At 32.0% G+C, this 17391-nt stretch overlaps 1 protein-coding gene across 1 annotated transcript; it reads left to right on the plus strand.

The window, feature by feature from the left end:
* Positions 1-16263: 16263 nt before the first annotated feature.
* On the plus strand, positions 16264-16864 carry N7481_011234 (uncharacterized protein; the record flags this gene model as incomplete). The annotated part of the gene is made up of 2 exons (XM_057270453.1): positions 16264-16634; positions 16687-16864. The coding sequence occupies 2 exons, from the start codon at positions 16264-16266 to the stop codon at positions 16862-16864; spliced, it is 549 nt and encodes a 182-aa protein (XP_057117627.1).
* Positions 16865-17391: the final 527 nt, after the last annotated feature.

Consider the following 17391-nt stretch of genomic DNA (forward strand, 5'->3'; position numbering starts at 1 on the left):
CGGCAAAACATCGGATTGAGCAGTTGGCTCATAAAGTTGAGGACCTAGAGGCCAAGAAAGAAAGTTTGATTAGTAAAACTTACGTACTTTATGGCCATGAAGTATTGTGGAAGCGTGCTTGGAAAGACCTGTCTATCTATTTTCTAACCTCCGCTGAACACTATGTTTCCGAAACCCTACAGCTAGGACTCATCTTAGTACATCAAGTAGACGATTTTATCTTCCCCATGCCATTTCTTCATGTGTTTTGAGGCGCCCGGGTCGGAATTTGTGCATGGCTTTCCATCAGTGTGCACCTGCTCAACAATCATTGTTGACGAGCTGCGTTAGGTTGCCATAGCGGTAACCTCTGTAACAGGGCACCCGATTATGGGAAGAACCCTAGTATTTCCGTTCCTGCCATTAGAAGTCACCTCCCATTCTCTGAACGTGGTGTAAGGAACCTCACCTCCCCTGCAGGATAGAGTGCTACTATCTCCGGCACTACTAGGAGCCGTAGGGTTGGTGTAGACATAACCAGAGTATGTCCTATCGCTGATGCTGAACGTTGTATCAAAAGATAAGCTATTGGGTATAGCAGACTATGTAGTTGAAGTTGGTGAAGCATTGCCAGCGTTTTTATGATATTTATTTGAACAAGGATGAAATATTGGTTTCAGTAGCTGGGATCTAATTGAGATTGTAGAAGGTGAGCCTAGATGGAAAAGGGTCTATGATTGTTAATGACTCAGCTGCGATATGAAATTGACTAATGGACGAACCGCTAGGGCTGATTGATGTGGATGTCTCCGTAATCATGGTGGATATAGTCGTATGTGTGGGCTGTGGCTTTTGACAAGTTCTGCGTTTTCTAAGATTTCGCTTTATGTTGGATGAGAGCTCTAGGTGCTTCTAGGTGAGAGAGTTGAAAGAAAAGTCGTATATATGTTGACCCTCCGTACCCGGCTTCAAGCGGTACTTTTCTGCAAGCTAATCGAAAGCACCCCTGAGATCGTGTTCCTGCCTGGTCTGTTCGTTCTTATCAGCATCATTTTCGATATTCCCAAATTGAGCGTTGATCCTGTTCCAGAGCTGTATAGCAGTTTTTCTAGCTTTGCCGAACATTTGCTTTTCTATATAATCATCTATCCAATCTTTGTATTTTGTTGCAAGACCCGTCTTAGGCATGAGATCTATATTTTCTGCATGATTCTTCTTGCTGTATTCATCTACGTAAATATTTGTATGTGTCAGTATAGGGCTAAAGGATAAATATGTAAAGACAAACTTATAATGCGGAGTAGATCTTATTGTTCGAGACATCCATGTGTTCCAAACATCTTCCATAGCCCAGACATCACGGGACATTGCAATATCTGCTAGGAAATTCATCATGGTTTTGAGCTTCTTCCTTCCACTACCGTTGTCAATTGTAGGCACTGTAACGCTATTTGATTTCCCTTTTCCCCTGAACTTTCCGTCCTGAAACTTATTCACTGTCCTATATCAGTTGTTGAACGTTTCACTATCTCTAATCTTAGGAAGTTAGTATCTGAAACCTCCAATGAGGAAATAGATTTTACCAGTCCCTTTAGTTGATCATTCACTTCTTGGGTCATGCCGACAAAGTCTCAGGCCTCTTTATTTGTAATTCCTCGCTGAATCAAACCGAAATTTCAGGGTGGTCATCATAGCCCGGATTAAAAAAATACTTTGTTGAATTCCTCACACGTAAGGCCTCCATTCCCAATACCTGCATTGGTCCAAAACTCTTTAATCCAATTGTGCTCCCCTGAAAAGAAACTTGATGTCAGTCAAGAGCTATGTATAAGTCAACTTGGTGAGTATCTTACAAACGTGTTTATTTGTTGGGTTCTGTTGGGATATCTCTCTTTCCATTGCAGCAGCCTCCGTGGCCTTTCCAGCATTTTTGAGCGCCGTCAATGAAGAGCCTCGAGCAGATGTCAACGAAGATATGATCTTATCGCTAACTGAAGTTACAGTCGGCACGCAGCCGCCAGTGGTCTTACTTAGCCAACGGGGCATATGAGATTGGTAGCGTCCAGATCTCCAGCAATTGCCTTGTCCAGAAACTGGCCGCCACCAGACCAGTAGGTTGTCGCCGGGGTCGGTACTGGATACTTAGACACCGATAGCAAAGCTTAAGGGCTGGGAACCACCATTATGTTTTTTAAGATTACGTTTGCGGGGATCTGGGTTGGAAGGATTGAAAACCCCAACCGTACTTAGGCTGTCTGCCTATATGCAAGGCTTACAGCCTTGATAGGGGTCTATACTATCGGGGGAGTTAGTATAGGATAGGAACGAAGCCGGGCACACGTCCCCCTCGGATTTTCTTGTAATATTTTTAGTTATAGCCCTTGCAGTGTAACCCATGGTTGGCATATAAATTAACCTTACATATAATGTAGTTCTGATATAAGCCGTATTAGTGGTTACAGTGTAATATTCGATACAGTTTGTAGCTGTCTTGAGCTCAGAATACTCTGGCTCTGATGGTTAAGGATTCTCTCTATACTGACCAAAGTTGTACCTACCTGTATACTGCTCTAGAGGACAAGAGTTCCTACTGTAACTCTTATATCCGCTGCTATAGCCGAGGAGGCTACAGCTACTACCATAGCCGAAAATACTATATCTACCACTATAGCCAGATGTGCTATATCTACTATCGTAGCCAAAGTCTCTACAGTAATATCTACTATAGCCTTTATAGCCTGCAGTGGTTATAGGAGTTATACTGCCACTGCTATAGGTGACCAACAGGATAGTAATGCTAAGAGTCAAAATTAAGATTGTAGGTTATGGCTGGAGAGTGACTGGATAGCTTATCAAGAAAAAGAGTAGTGTAACTATCCTGTCAGTGGATATTAAAGCTGGTAAGTCTGAAGAGTCTGAAGATGATAAATTATTAGTTCTAGTTGGAGATCTGGTAGGAGATGTTAGGTCTGGATATATCTCTTCGGGAGTTGGCAAGGGGCTTAGAGGGAATATTGCTTCTCTCGGAGCTAAGGTATAAACTGAAGGAGGCAGTTTGATACTTTGTGTTACTTGAATTGTTGCAGGGTTGGTATCTGTTGATTTAACAGTGATAGGCTAGATATTAATATACTCTGTAACGAAAGCTTTGACTGTGAGGACCTTTATCTTAGCAGAGACGAACTTACCACTAATACTGTAGAGGAACGAGGTTATCCAATTTGGCTATAGAATCATAGTATATAAGTTAATAGGGTATATAAAGAGGAAAAATAAAAGTATATGGAGATTTAGAGGCGATGGCTGGCGACTGCTCTTGCCAGAGAGACAGAGAGATAGGTATAGAGTAAATCACTACTATTACCTCTATTACTTTCTCCTTTACTATTACTATACTGCTCAAGGTTAACAGCCTAATCAGAAGTAGACCTGTGCAACCCATGGGCATGCCCTGACTGCCCATAAGTAGGGCAAAAAGTATTATCATGTGATTTGTATAAAATATAAAGAACTAGGTTCTATTTAACTGTATTATAGCTGTATTTACCCTACAGAAATTTTATACTAAATTTTTAGGTATATTAATGACTAGGTTTACTAGGATAGATAGAATTAAATATAGTCAAATTTAAAAAGCTTTAGAGACTATAGATAATTCAGAGTACCTATAACCTACTATTAGACATCGCTATAACCCATTTTGGTTTGATATCAACCCAAAACCCAACCCAGTGGGTTATAGATGGGTAAATTATTTCGACCTATTTCGACCTATTTTTACATAATCTTTTTATAATTTTTATGTAGTGTATTTGAATACCAATCCTATATCTTTTTTTCTAGAAGGATTTAGATCTTAATATTTTGTAATTAGCTTTATCTAGCATTAATTATTATATATCTATATTTTAGGACTAGTATATATAGTAATAAAAAAGTTATTAAAAATAAGACTTTTTATAAAGATATATATATTACCTAGTAGGGTATACCACTATCTTTACTATATAGCTCTGTAGTTTATTTTATTTTTAAATATACTACTTTTAGGCCTTTTAATATATAATATATATTTTTTAAATATAGAATAGTAATAATATTAAATAAGAATTTTAAAATACCTATATATAAGGCCTAAAAACAGTACTAATATATACTATATTTAAAAGCTTGGTATATTTACCTTATTTATACTGAAATAAGAACCTACTAGGTTCCTAAGTAGGTTTTACCAAAACCTATTATAGGCTATGGTATTTAACCTAAAACCTATTTTGGGTTAGGTTGGGTTAGGCTAGGTCCGGGTTATAGTAGATTCTGGTGATACCTAGTTTAAATCCTATACTACTTTATTCTTTTGCCTATAATTAGTCTTAATCTACTACTGAACCTAATCTTTATATACTATACTATTATAAACTATTAAGATTTCAGGAGCAAAAGGACATATTTTATTACTATTAGAGGTTTATAGGTTTTATATATACTAGGATCACCAGATATAGTGATTAAAATAGGTCTAAAGATACTTCTAGGATTATATCCTCCCCCTATCTAAGTAAAACTATATCCTTATATTTTAAAGTAATTATCCTATACTGTAAGCTTTCAGATAATAATATATTAATTAAATATATTCTTTTAGTCTAATATTTTAAAGAATAAATAAAAATTTAATTAATATTATATTATTATTATATTATCCTTAAGGATACTTTTGTTCTTTATTATAAATACTACTTTATTATTATTAGTCTCTTTTAGTAGCTATATAGTTATTTATAGTAGTAACTTCTATAAAATAGCCAGATATATATATAATAGTTTTATAACTTTTCTTTCTTTTTATTCTTCTTTCTTTACTATTTCTTTATCTAATCTTTTATATTTAGGGTCTTTTCTTCTACTTTAGTTTTATATCTATTTATTTTCTTCTTTAAGATAGGTAAGTTATTTTATAGATTTTTAGTATATAATTATATTAACCTATTAATATAGTATCCTTAAATTATAAATATTAAATTATTATACTAGTATTATTATAAGACTGTTAAGGTCTTACTAGGCTTAGGGGAATATAGATAAAAGAGGAATAATTATAGATAGCTGATTACTGAGTAATCAATAAGATTAAGGATCTGATTACTTAATTATAGATAATTCTGATTACTGTATTGATTTTTTATATTATCTTCTGATTATATTATGTATTATATCTGGCTAAGAGGGTCTTATTTATATCTAATAGTATTTTTATAATAGGACCTTATTTATTTTACTACCTATACCTCTCTAATTTAGAGAGTAGGTTTAGGTAATTAGAACTATTTTAGTATAGGTTTAGGCGACCTTGGGGTTCTAGGATTATTTACCTAAAATAGGTAAATTTATCCTTGGTTATAGTATATTTATCTTTAGTTATACCTTAACTAGATCTTGGCTAGATCTTAGCTAGATCTTAACTAGATCTTAACTAGATCTTAGTTAGAGTATTATAGGATAATATTCATAAATATAATAGGTATATTAATAGTATAGCCTAATTATAAGGCCTTATTAAAATAGGATAGTATATTGTTTAGATATATTACTTCCTTAGTAGCTTCTTTCAGGGCTATATATTCAGCCTTATAGCTAGATAGGGCTACTGTTCTTTATAATTAGCTATTCTATAATATAGGATTAGTCAGCCCTAGGTTATTTGACAGGCTAAATATATAGCCTGAGGTTGATTTTTGGCTATTTATATTATTTCCCTAATCAGAGTTATAATAGCCTTTTATATATAGGTTTTTGCCAGAGCAGTTATAGACTAGACCTAAATAGGTATAGCTTAATAGATAGCTCTATATATAGGCTATTACCTTATAATGGTCTGTACTAGGATTAGCCATATAGCATATATAATTAGATATAGCAAAAGCTATATCAGGCCTTATTTTAAGGCTAAATATAGGATAGAGCCTATTTCTTATTGATATTACTTAATATCAGTATTACTAGCAGTAGTTGTATTCTTTGCTAGTTTAATGCCTGATTCTCCAGGCAGTATTTTGGGTTTATAGCTATTATTATTATATATATTGAGTTTAGATAATAGCTTTTCAGTATATATTGCCTGAGATATATATAGCTTTTTAGCCTTATAGTCTTTATATATATTATTACCTAGAAAGGTAGTTATTTGGCCTATTTTGTCTAATTCGAAATATTTATTTATATTTATATTAAGCCTTTTTATATAGGCTAGGTCCTTATATAGGACTAATATATCGTCAATATAACATATTAGTATATAGGCATCTTGCCTGTTAATAAAGATCCCTTCATTATAAATAAATACCTCAAAATATAGGCTATTCAGCACTGATTTTAGGTACTTATTCTATAATCTAGGGGATTGTTTTAAGCTATAGAGTGCCTTATTTAGTTTTGTATATTTATTATTATATTTAGGCTTATTATATAGGCCTATAGGTAATATAGTATATATATCAGTGTCAATATCAGCATAACAAAACGTATTTTTGACGTTATATTGCTATATATATAAGCCTTTGTTAACAGCTATTAGTAATAGCATATACCACGTTTCTGTACAGCATATAGTAGAGAAGATTTCTAGGAAGCTAATACCTAGTTTTTAGTTAAAACCTTATATAACCTATCTAGCCTTATAGCGGATAGTATTATCGCTATTAGTAATATAGCTAGTATTATTGGCCGTTCTATTTATAGTAGGTTTCATCTTAAAACCCAGCGGCCAGAAATAGGCGTTATATTAGATAGTATATCTACAATATCCCAGGTTTTTTGGCTGACTAAGGCCCTATTTTCTTCCTTACAAGCTTTTTGCTATAATAGGTAATCAGGGCTTTTTAGGGCTTATTTTAGGGTTATAGATTCCTATAAGACTGTACCTCTTACTAGGCTTAGGGAAGTAATAGTAGATTAGATAATCTAATAAGAAGCTATTGGTTAGTAATAGATAGGATGATTTATATATTATATAGATATCTATATTATTAGGATTATAGGAGATTAAGATACTATTTATCCTTAAGGTTTAGCAGGCCTTAGGCCACTATTATTAGTAATTATAATAGTCATACGACAATAAGTCGTTGTAATATATTAATTATAATTAGCATTAAATAGTAATTAATTATATAGGTCGCTATAGTTAGCACTATAGTCAATTATATAGGTAGCAGATAGCTAGAGTTACCATAGTATCCAGATAGTTTACCACTATTAATCAGGTTCTATAAGGCTCTATAATCTATAGGCTATTACTATATATTCAGAGTTCCTTAGTATTAGTAATAGTTAATATAAATAGTAATAGACTATTACTTATTAGCCTAAATAGGTCTTTAATAGCAGTATCTGCTATTATGATCCCCAAAGTGCCATTACAGCATGTTACGTCTACTGTAGATAGCTTTTCTTATATATATAACCTTTTATGTACTAGATACTACTCAATACATACAACTTCACTCCAGAATCTCATATAGTAGTATGTCCAAAACTGAATAGGCCTTTTATAGCTATTTAAAAGAAGACTTATCTCTGACTCTTCTGATTAAAATTATCCTGAAAATAATAACAAGATTAGACAGAGTATACAGACGACTGTTATCGTACTGTTAAAATTCCCCTTGTAAAGCTACGAAACCCCTAAATTTAAAACCATTCGAGTTTATTTAGGTAGGAGACACAGAAGACCCCTAGTTCTTATGAAAATCGTGTAATTCTGGCACCAGAAGAGGGCTACATTATATCAGGCCGTATAATTTTGAGAAGCTAAGGAAGGATCTACATAATCAACAATAGATAGGCGGGGATTAGCTATTATTACTGGCTCTTATTACCTGAGTTATCCTAAGAAAAGTATCCTTCTGACGGAGAATACTCTAGACATAGTCCAAAGTACAGAAGTAAAAGAAAACAAAAAGGAAAAGTAGGAATAATAAACAGATCAGACCGAAACTATCCAAAATCATACGCTTCCTTCCTTCTAAGAAACTACCTCAATATCCAAAAATACAAACTGATACCCCTACCCCCCGTCCGCTTTTGTCTGGTACAGAGTAAATCTTATTGACTCTGCTGACGTAAATAAGTAATAACTATCAGGGCCTCCTTAATAGACTAGATATATAAGGGTATCTCTAGATATTGAGAGAATATAAATAGATATATCGAGAAGGGATTAAATAAGCCTGAGTAGAAGCTACTACTACTGCTGCTAGAGAAGCTATATAATCTGTTCTAGTCACTACCCCTTCTGTTACACTAGCTAGCATTCTAACTTCTGTTTGATTAGAAGTAGATAATTAAGTTTAAGCACGCTAAGAGGTAAAGAAAGCCTTACTAAAATAAGTCAAGAGAATCTAGGACTATTATAGAACGGTTCAGTATAATACTGCCTAAAAGTTCCTTTTTGATTATAAACGCTTTTTTACAGAAACAGCCTGTTTCGCTAGCGTTAAACTTAATAATAATAATAAGGTTATATATATACGTAGAGCCCTAGTAAAAAGAGTAAATAAACAATAGGAGACGTACCGCCGTTAATATACATTATCGTTCTAAGATAAAATCAGAATATAGTCCTAGTTTAAAGCATAGATCCTATAAGTATTTGGTAAATACCTCAGAAAGATATAGAAATAGGAATACTTTGTAACCATACGTCAGGGAGATTATCAGTTATTTAACGAATACGCTATAAATAAGAGTATAGCTATAGCAAACTATAAGAATATATAGATTTATAAGGATATTCTGACCTAGTTTATTATCACTGGTGTAAAGCTATATCTTTAGTAAGAATAGAAAATAGACTATAAGTAACTAAAAGCTCTTAGGGATATTATTAACCGGTTTATTATATATAAATAAGGCAATATATATAGTACCTGTATAAAAGATACTATATAGGACTAAGGAAATCTAATAGATCTAAGAATAATACTAACTACCTCTGGCCGTTTGTAAAACCGCTGTCTAAAAAAGACCCTAAGAGACGCCTGTTTTAGCTACAGATAATCAGAATACTTTAAAAGAGACTGTCTGTAAGCTAAACTAGCAGAAAACTAGATTAGACTAGCAATATTAAGGTACTTATTAGTTAAATAAAGAAGACTTTAACAGTTTAACTACCTAATAATCCTCTAGACCTATTAGCGTCTGTATTAAATTAATTAGATACTGATATAAAAGGATTAGTTATCTCTGTATAGTTACTTATAATAGGAGATTCTTTACTCTTCTATAGGGTAGTACTAGGTAAGTATAATACAGATATATATATTAAGGCTTTGCTTAATTACAGGGCGTCTTATATATTTATTATATATAAGACCCTATAGAATAGTCTGAATCTAGGCTTGGCCAAGAGAAATAGTTAGGAGCTATATATAAAGATACCTAATAGTAGCCGATTAGTTATAGATATATCTATCTAGATCCTGCTTACTCTAGGTTCCTAGTATAGTATAGTTACTATATAGATACTAGACCTGCTAGACTATAAGTTTATTTTAGAAAGAGACTTCCTATGCTCAGTAAACCCTTTAATTAACTAGGTAAGCTTACAGATAAAAATATATAACTAGTAAGGAACCTATATAATCAAATTAGTTAGATCTAGAATCACCCTATTGTATAATAATACCTACTTTAACCTTCTATCAGTAAAGTAAGCTAATAGAGCTATATATAAGAGAGATACTAAGGCTATATTATTTATTATACAGCCATAAGATAAACTAACTAAAGCTAAACAGACCGAGTATATTCTGACCTATTACAATCTAAAGATTATAGAGGTCTTATAGAATTACTCTAAAGTCTTTTAAGATATACTTCCAGATAAGCTTCTGCCAGAACATATAATATCTTATACTATTTATACTAGTAATACTAAACTAGTTAACGTTAATAGCTATCTGCTATTAGACAAAAAGCTCTAAGAGCAGATATATTAGGTTAAGGACCTACTAAGGAAGGGATTAATCCGACCCTCTATAAGCATATAGGGCTTTCTGGTTATCTTTATAAAGAAACCAAACAGTATCTAGCAAATATATATTAACTATCAAGCCTTAAATAATCTAACAGCCAAGAATAGTTACCTATTACTATAAATCTAGGATCTTTTGGACCGTATTAGAACAGTAAAGTTTCTGACTAAGATTAATCTTATAGCCGGATATTAGTAGATTTAAATAGAGCAGGACTCAGTCAAAAAGATAGCTTTTAATATAATATAGGGGAAATATAAGTAGCTTACTATACCCTTTCGGCCTATATAATGCTCCAGTAATATTCCAGACGACTATAAATAAGACGTTATGTCTGTTCTTAGGTAAGTTTGCTATTATCTATCTTAATAATATCCTAATCTACTTAGATATACTAGAGGAGTATTATAGGTACTTTAATAAGGTCCTAGAAGCACTTAAAAAGAAATAATTAATCGCTTAGCCTACAAAATGCTTAATTATAGTTATAGAATTAGAATTCTATAGCTATATTATCAGAAATAGACAGATTTGTCTAGTACCTAGGAAGGTTAAAATTATTCAAACCTAGCCACGCCTAAGAAACGTTTATAAAGTTTGCTAGTTTGTTAGCTTAGCTACCTATTACTAAAGATTTATTTATAGATTTATATAAATATACATACCTCTTTATAAACTATTCAAGAAAATAGACATAGACCTACAAAAGCAGAAGTTTAGGCCTATTACTTAGATAATTATATATAAAAGTATCTTCTGAATACTTAAGAATACACTAGTTAATACCTCTATATTAATCCAGGCTAATTATAGTAAGCCATTTATTATTAAAACTGATATATCTAAATAGGTAATTAGGATAGTATTGCTTTAGCTAGATAAAGATAGGATCCTATACCCTATTGCCTTTAACGGCTAAAAACTAACAGATATAGAACTAAACTATCCAGTTTATAAGAAGGAACTTTTTACTATTAAAGAGGCCCTCTAAAAATAGGATTAATATATCAAGAATAGTATAATAACTATAATTATTACCAACTATATAAGTTTATAATATCTCTAGACGACAGTTATCTATAGTAAACAGCTAGTATATTAGGTTAAAGAGTTTTAAGAGTACAATCTAAAGATTTAGTATTAGAAGGGATTAGATATAGTAGTCCCTAATATACTGAGTAGAAGACCGGATTTTATTAGAGATAGTCCTATAAATATATTAAAATCCTGACTAGTATAGGACGTTGCTCTTACTGTAACTAAGGCAGTTAAATATTCTCAAACTATTATATAAGTCCCTAAAGAAGAATAGTATAATACTACTGTATGCTTTCTAGAATACTAGAAGCTACCGAATAATAAACTTACTATAAGGACTATCACTAGGTTTACTCTAAGCCTAAGCTTATACGATAATAAAGATATAGGAGAGTATATACTAATCTTTACCTATAAGGATAGACTCTATATACCATTTATAGAGCAAACCTTCTGTAAAGATCTATTATATTAGGTATATAAGGAATTCAGTTATTTAGGCTATCCAGGCCTAAATAGAGTAGTCAAACTATAAGGTTAGTAGCCACAGATAAGATACAATATTAAACAAATATCTAAGAACTACCCCAAATATTAGGTTTCTTAAGGATTAAGAAAATTATTAGAATAAGAGATAGCGCAGTATATAGTAACAGTAGAAATTTGCCTGTTCTAGAGATAGGGAATTAACTTTATTAGTTAATTACCAATAATACTAAACAGTAACTAATAGATTATTATTACTATTAATTATATAACTAGGTAGCTAGTTATACAGGCTATTCTAAAAGCAGACAAAGAGACTATCAGACAGTTTCTCTATAATTAAATCTTTATAGATTATAGTGCTCTGATAAAGCTTATATCAGCTTAAAGTATAAGTTTTATATTAGGTATAGTTATATACTACTTAAAACTTATACAGACAAAGTATAGGATAATAATCCTTTATTACCTATAAACAAACAGTAAGGTTAAAAACTTTAACAGTTTAATTAGTCGAATGCTTACGAAATATCTTATAAATAAACCAATAAAGGTATAGGACTTATATCTGTTAACTATAACAGTAGCTGTATATTATTATTAATATACAAATATAGGTTTTAGTCCCTATTACCTTATATATAGAATATATCTACGATTACCCAGTAACGATTTAGAACTCCTTTAGTTATTTAGTAGTTATAAGGTTAAGTTAGAATATATATAGGACGTAAGAACAAAAGTAAATAAACTCCTCCTAGTATATATAATCCGGACGAATTAGGTCTATAACAGTCTAGTTATAAAAATAAGCTTTTAGAAAGATACTTAGGTTCTCGTCAGAAACAAAAATAGCAAAAAGTTTAAAAGTAAGTGGTTCAGACTGTATTAGGTCCTTAAAAGCTATCTACTTAGGATATACGCTCTCGAAGAGCTAAATAGCCGTATACTAAGGAATCTTATTAATAGATCTTAACTTCTAAAAGCAAATATAACAAATCCTATACGATTATAGACGTTACCAGTAGTAAGAAACACTATAAGGCGGGCCAGGATTCACTTAAGGTAACCTAAGGAGCTGTAGAAGATCCTTAAAAAAAGAAGATTCCCCTCCTATATACTCAGATTTATCTATGTTTACTTAAGAAGAATAGGATAAACTTAGATATAACGGTATACGTTATAAGAAGGTAGGGAAAGATATAATTATATTATACATTATTAAGAAGAACAGAAGTCTTCTATACAGAAACAAAAAGAACTAGGAGGAAATCTAGTCAGAAGCTTCAGAAAGCAATAATTTATTATCAGACAAAGGTCAAGATAGCTCTCTTTATAATAAAGATTAAGAAGATTCCTCTCTTTATAAGCCTATAGAGGAGTAATCTACCCTGGCAGAAGATATTTAAGACAGTTAGGATACTAATATAGCTAAGCAAATATTATTTAAAGGACCTCTAGCTGTTATTATTCCTATAAAAAGAACTAAAAGATACTAGAAGTATTCTAAATTAAAATTAAGGAAACTATAGTATATAAATAAGATCCTATAGGATTAAATAAAAACGCTATTAAAACTCCTTAAGGAAATATATAAGTAAGAGCGCTTATAACCTAAAGATATTTCTAGGTCTGGTAACCTTAGTAGGTTATAGTTAGCTATACTTAATAAGAAGGGTATAAAGACGTCTATAATCGTAGATAAGTCTCTCTAGATCCTAGTTAAGACGCTTATAAATTATACGGAAGTAAGGCCAGTCAGTCTGGTTAAGGGAGACTAAGAAATAAGGATCAGTCAGTGCTAAAGAGTAAAAGCTCTTAACTAAGGCAGAGCTAGATACAGACAGATACAAAAAGATAGTAGGTACTTAGGCACGTATAGGCAAAATAACCAGAGTTTAAGTAAAGCTATACCTAGGGGTACTAAGGCTAATAGATATAGCTAGAGCAGCTAAAGTAAGCAGAATAGCTTTAGTAAGCAAAGTATCATAAGCTACCGAGATAGTATACTTAGTAGTAAATATCTTTACTATAGGATAGCCAGGGTTTTTCTTACAAAGTACGTCAATAAGAAAACAGAGAAAACCATCCGCCTCAGTACAGAATAAACAGTATAATTAACCAGCGCCGTACGTATAGTTTGTATATATATCCTTAAAGATAAGACGCTTATTAACGACCACAATAATATAGGAACTAAAAGGCCTGTTCTAATTTATATACTTCTTATAGCAGTCGTATACAGAAAGTTTATAACTAATATACTGTATATATACAGTACAGAGTTATAAAGGAGCCCTATAAGACTTAGGACTGTATCGCTAGTTTATATTATAAACAGGAATAATTTAGAGCTTTCCCTGCTCTAGGACAGACTTAAACAGGCTTATATCAGGATTATCGTTATTATTAAGGCCCGTATAATCTAGAGATACATTAGTAAATAATCAAACATATTCTCAAAAATAAATAAACTTACTAGATATATCTGATATACTACGCTTGGCTATAGAAGATCTGCTTACTGTTGTATATAAGCTATAAGATCAATAGATCAGGGTAAGTTTATCTTGCTCAGAATTAGGCTTAGAATTAGGCTCAGAAGATTACTTTTCTGTATAAGATTATCGTTTATCTATATAATTAGATACGATAACGACTTTAGGGGTTCTTTTCAGATAAAGACCATACTTAGTGGACAGGATAGTAGGTTTTGCTACAGAAGAATATTAACAAGGATATATAAAATACAACAGCCGTACGAAGCAAGGCTCTGGATTACAACTTACCTATAATAGAGAAGTATAGAATAGTTTAAATTAAGATAGTAAGATAAAGATAGCAAGATAGAGATAGATAAAAGAAAGAAGAGGTTTCAAAGTAGCCAGCAATATGCTTTTATCAATAATAATAACATACTGCTGCTCCTTCTATAAATAAAGCTATCTGTTTCTGCCTGTTTACTTATAATTAAGGCCATTCGTACCTAACATTAACAATACACATACGTAATACGTAGGTTAACTCAGCACTATCTGTTCTGACTGAAATCAAACATAGCGACCGTTTGATTCTAATCTTTTATAAATTCTTTTTGAAAATAAGAAACTTAAGGATAAGTTTCGTCTAGGTAGGGGAGGATATAATCCCTAAAGTACTATTACAGTATATTATATCTACTGTAGATAGCTTTTCTTATATATATAACCTTTTATATACTAGATACTACTTAATACATATAACTTCACTCTAGAATCTTACTATTATATATAATATATTATTATTATTCTTATTATTATAGATATTATTAGTAATATTATTACTAGTAATATTATTATTAGTATTACTAATATTATTAATATTATTAACTATAGATAGTAGTTAGACCTTAATTATATATATAGGGTCTATAGCTACCTTATTAGTAACCTATATCCTAGTTTTTATATAGGGTTCTAGGGTTTTAATACTATTAGGGTTTTTAGATAGCTTTCTACCTAAATTTTTAGAATATATATTTATTTTAGCCTTATCTATATACCTAAGGCTATTATTTTATAGATTAATATATTAGTCTTCTAGTATTAAGATATCTCTTAATACTATAGATAATCTTTTATTAGATATATAGACCTTATAGTAGCTATAGTTAGTATATCCTATTAGTATACCTTATATATAGTATTTTCCTACCTATATATAAGCTTTAGAATAAAAGTTAGGTTAATAATTTATAAAAATAAATTTAAAAATTTTTAATAAAATAGATATTAGGAATAATTAGACTAGAATATCCTAAATTAGGCTAGGATTAGTAGATCCTTAGTAATTTAGTATATACTTAGTAGAGACTCTACTTTATTTTATAATCTAGAATTAGTTATAGTAGGGAAAAGTAGTATTATATAGAAAATAGTATTAATCTGTTTAATTTAGAATACTATAGGAAACCTATTTAACAACAGATTATAACGATAAAGTATATTACTAAATAATACTAAGTAATAGAATAGTAAAACTAACTAATAATAATATACTTAGTTATAATACTTTAAAACTTCTAGTATTTTTTGGTTTAGTATATCCTATAGATAAGGCCCTATTATTATCTAACTATTAATATTAGAATTTAATTAAATAGCCTTATCCTATTCTCTTACTTTCTTTTTATATTTACCTTTCTACTACCTACTATAGGCCCTATAACCTTAATAAAGTAGAACAAATACTAGCCTAGTAGTATTCTCTTATTTTTTTTATAGAAATAAGAAATAAGTAGAAGATATAGCCGTCTCCTTTTATATATAGAGATTCTTTCTCTATAAACAGTAGGTTAATATTAAAGATATTATAGTAGAAAAATAGAGACAAACTTTAATTAAATAATAGGTAATAGCTAACTAGATATTCTATAATATAAACTTAATATTTTAAAGTAGTTAAATAGATTTTCTCTTAATAACTAATACTAAGATAGAGCTATAAATCCTAAGTATCAGCTAATAAGTATAAATTTAAAGACCCCAATAATATAAGACTTACCCCCTTCTTATTCCAGACACAAGTCTAAAAGTATCAGGATATATACCTTATAGGGTTAATCCAAAGATTAGACAACGTTTACATCTGTCTCACAAAATAGATACCCGAGATATAAGCCCTACTTATAAAGGGCCTTATCACGTTATTTAGGTAGATGGGTAATCAAGAATATATAACCACGACAATGTTAATATACTATCCTCTGGAAGATAACCAAGGAGATATTCTTAACACCTTTAAATTCCGACAGAGTCTCGCCCGGCCCGATTTCCTAGACGTGTGTATGACGGTTGAAGGAACTCTGCTGTTCTCGGACTGCTTCCCCAAGTTAATTATTGACGACCATACTCTTGAGACAGGACTCTGTCTTTGGGTTCAATATCAGAACAATAGAAGGCGAGAGAGGGCTTGGAGGGCTCAGATGTTTATGGATGAGTTCCCGCTTTTCTTTCTCGCGTTTCATGCCAATTCGGACCCGTTGGATGAGGTGCTCGAATATATGGAGAACGACAGACTTGAAGATGAGGATCCGGAGGTGATTTTGGAAGAGAAGCCGTAAGTGATATTGGTCCTATGCTAGTGGTGGAACGGTACTAATAAATTTTAGGGTCGATACGCATCGCCCCTTTGTGGAAATCTTTGAGAACGATCGGCGCGACGATGTGGACCGTTATGCTCCAGGGTTCCGTAAGGCTGAAGCGGCAGGTGACGGTTTGGCGATTGGATATGAATTAGAACGGATCCTTGCAGATAGCGGAGCCCCGTTAAAGATTAACGAAGGATGATTCTAGGTTAAGAAAAACGTTTGCTAGCATGGAATAACATCGTGACCACTACCGAGATCCCTCAGTCTGTGTCCTTGTGCTGAGAACGTCCGCTCCTGGGTACTACAGCGCTGCTCCTAGGGCGTCTGCAGTTCCCAGGAACAGGTATTGTGATCCTGGGATGTATTCATGCGATCCTAGGGCCGTCAAAAGAGTGATTTGGAGCTTAAAGCCTCCTGGTTCCTTTATATCGATGGCAAAGGACAGCGCTGATACACTTAGTTAAATTATTGATTCCTGGCTACAGAGCTTAATGCATATTCGAGGACTAATCGTATAACCATGGGGCCTCTATGTAATTACCAGGGCTTAGACAGATACGCCTTCCGACCGGAATTTCCCCGAAGGCCTGACAGCGCATCTTGTCTAAACATTCGTGCCGGTGATACTTTTCCTTGATAAAATCTGCATCAGGAACTCCAGTGTAACTTATACATACCTTATACATACGAAAATAATATTTTTAATGGCCTGAGAATATACTTGGG

This window comes from Penicillium waksmanii, assembly GCF_028829765.1.
Source record: "Penicillium waksmanii strain IBT 27052 chromosome Unknown utg000009l:1.0-4314994.0:1.0-4318279.0, whole genome shotgun sequence".
NCBI lineage: Eukaryota > Fungi > Ascomycota > Eurotiomycetes > Eurotiales > Aspergillaceae > Penicillium > Penicillium waksmanii.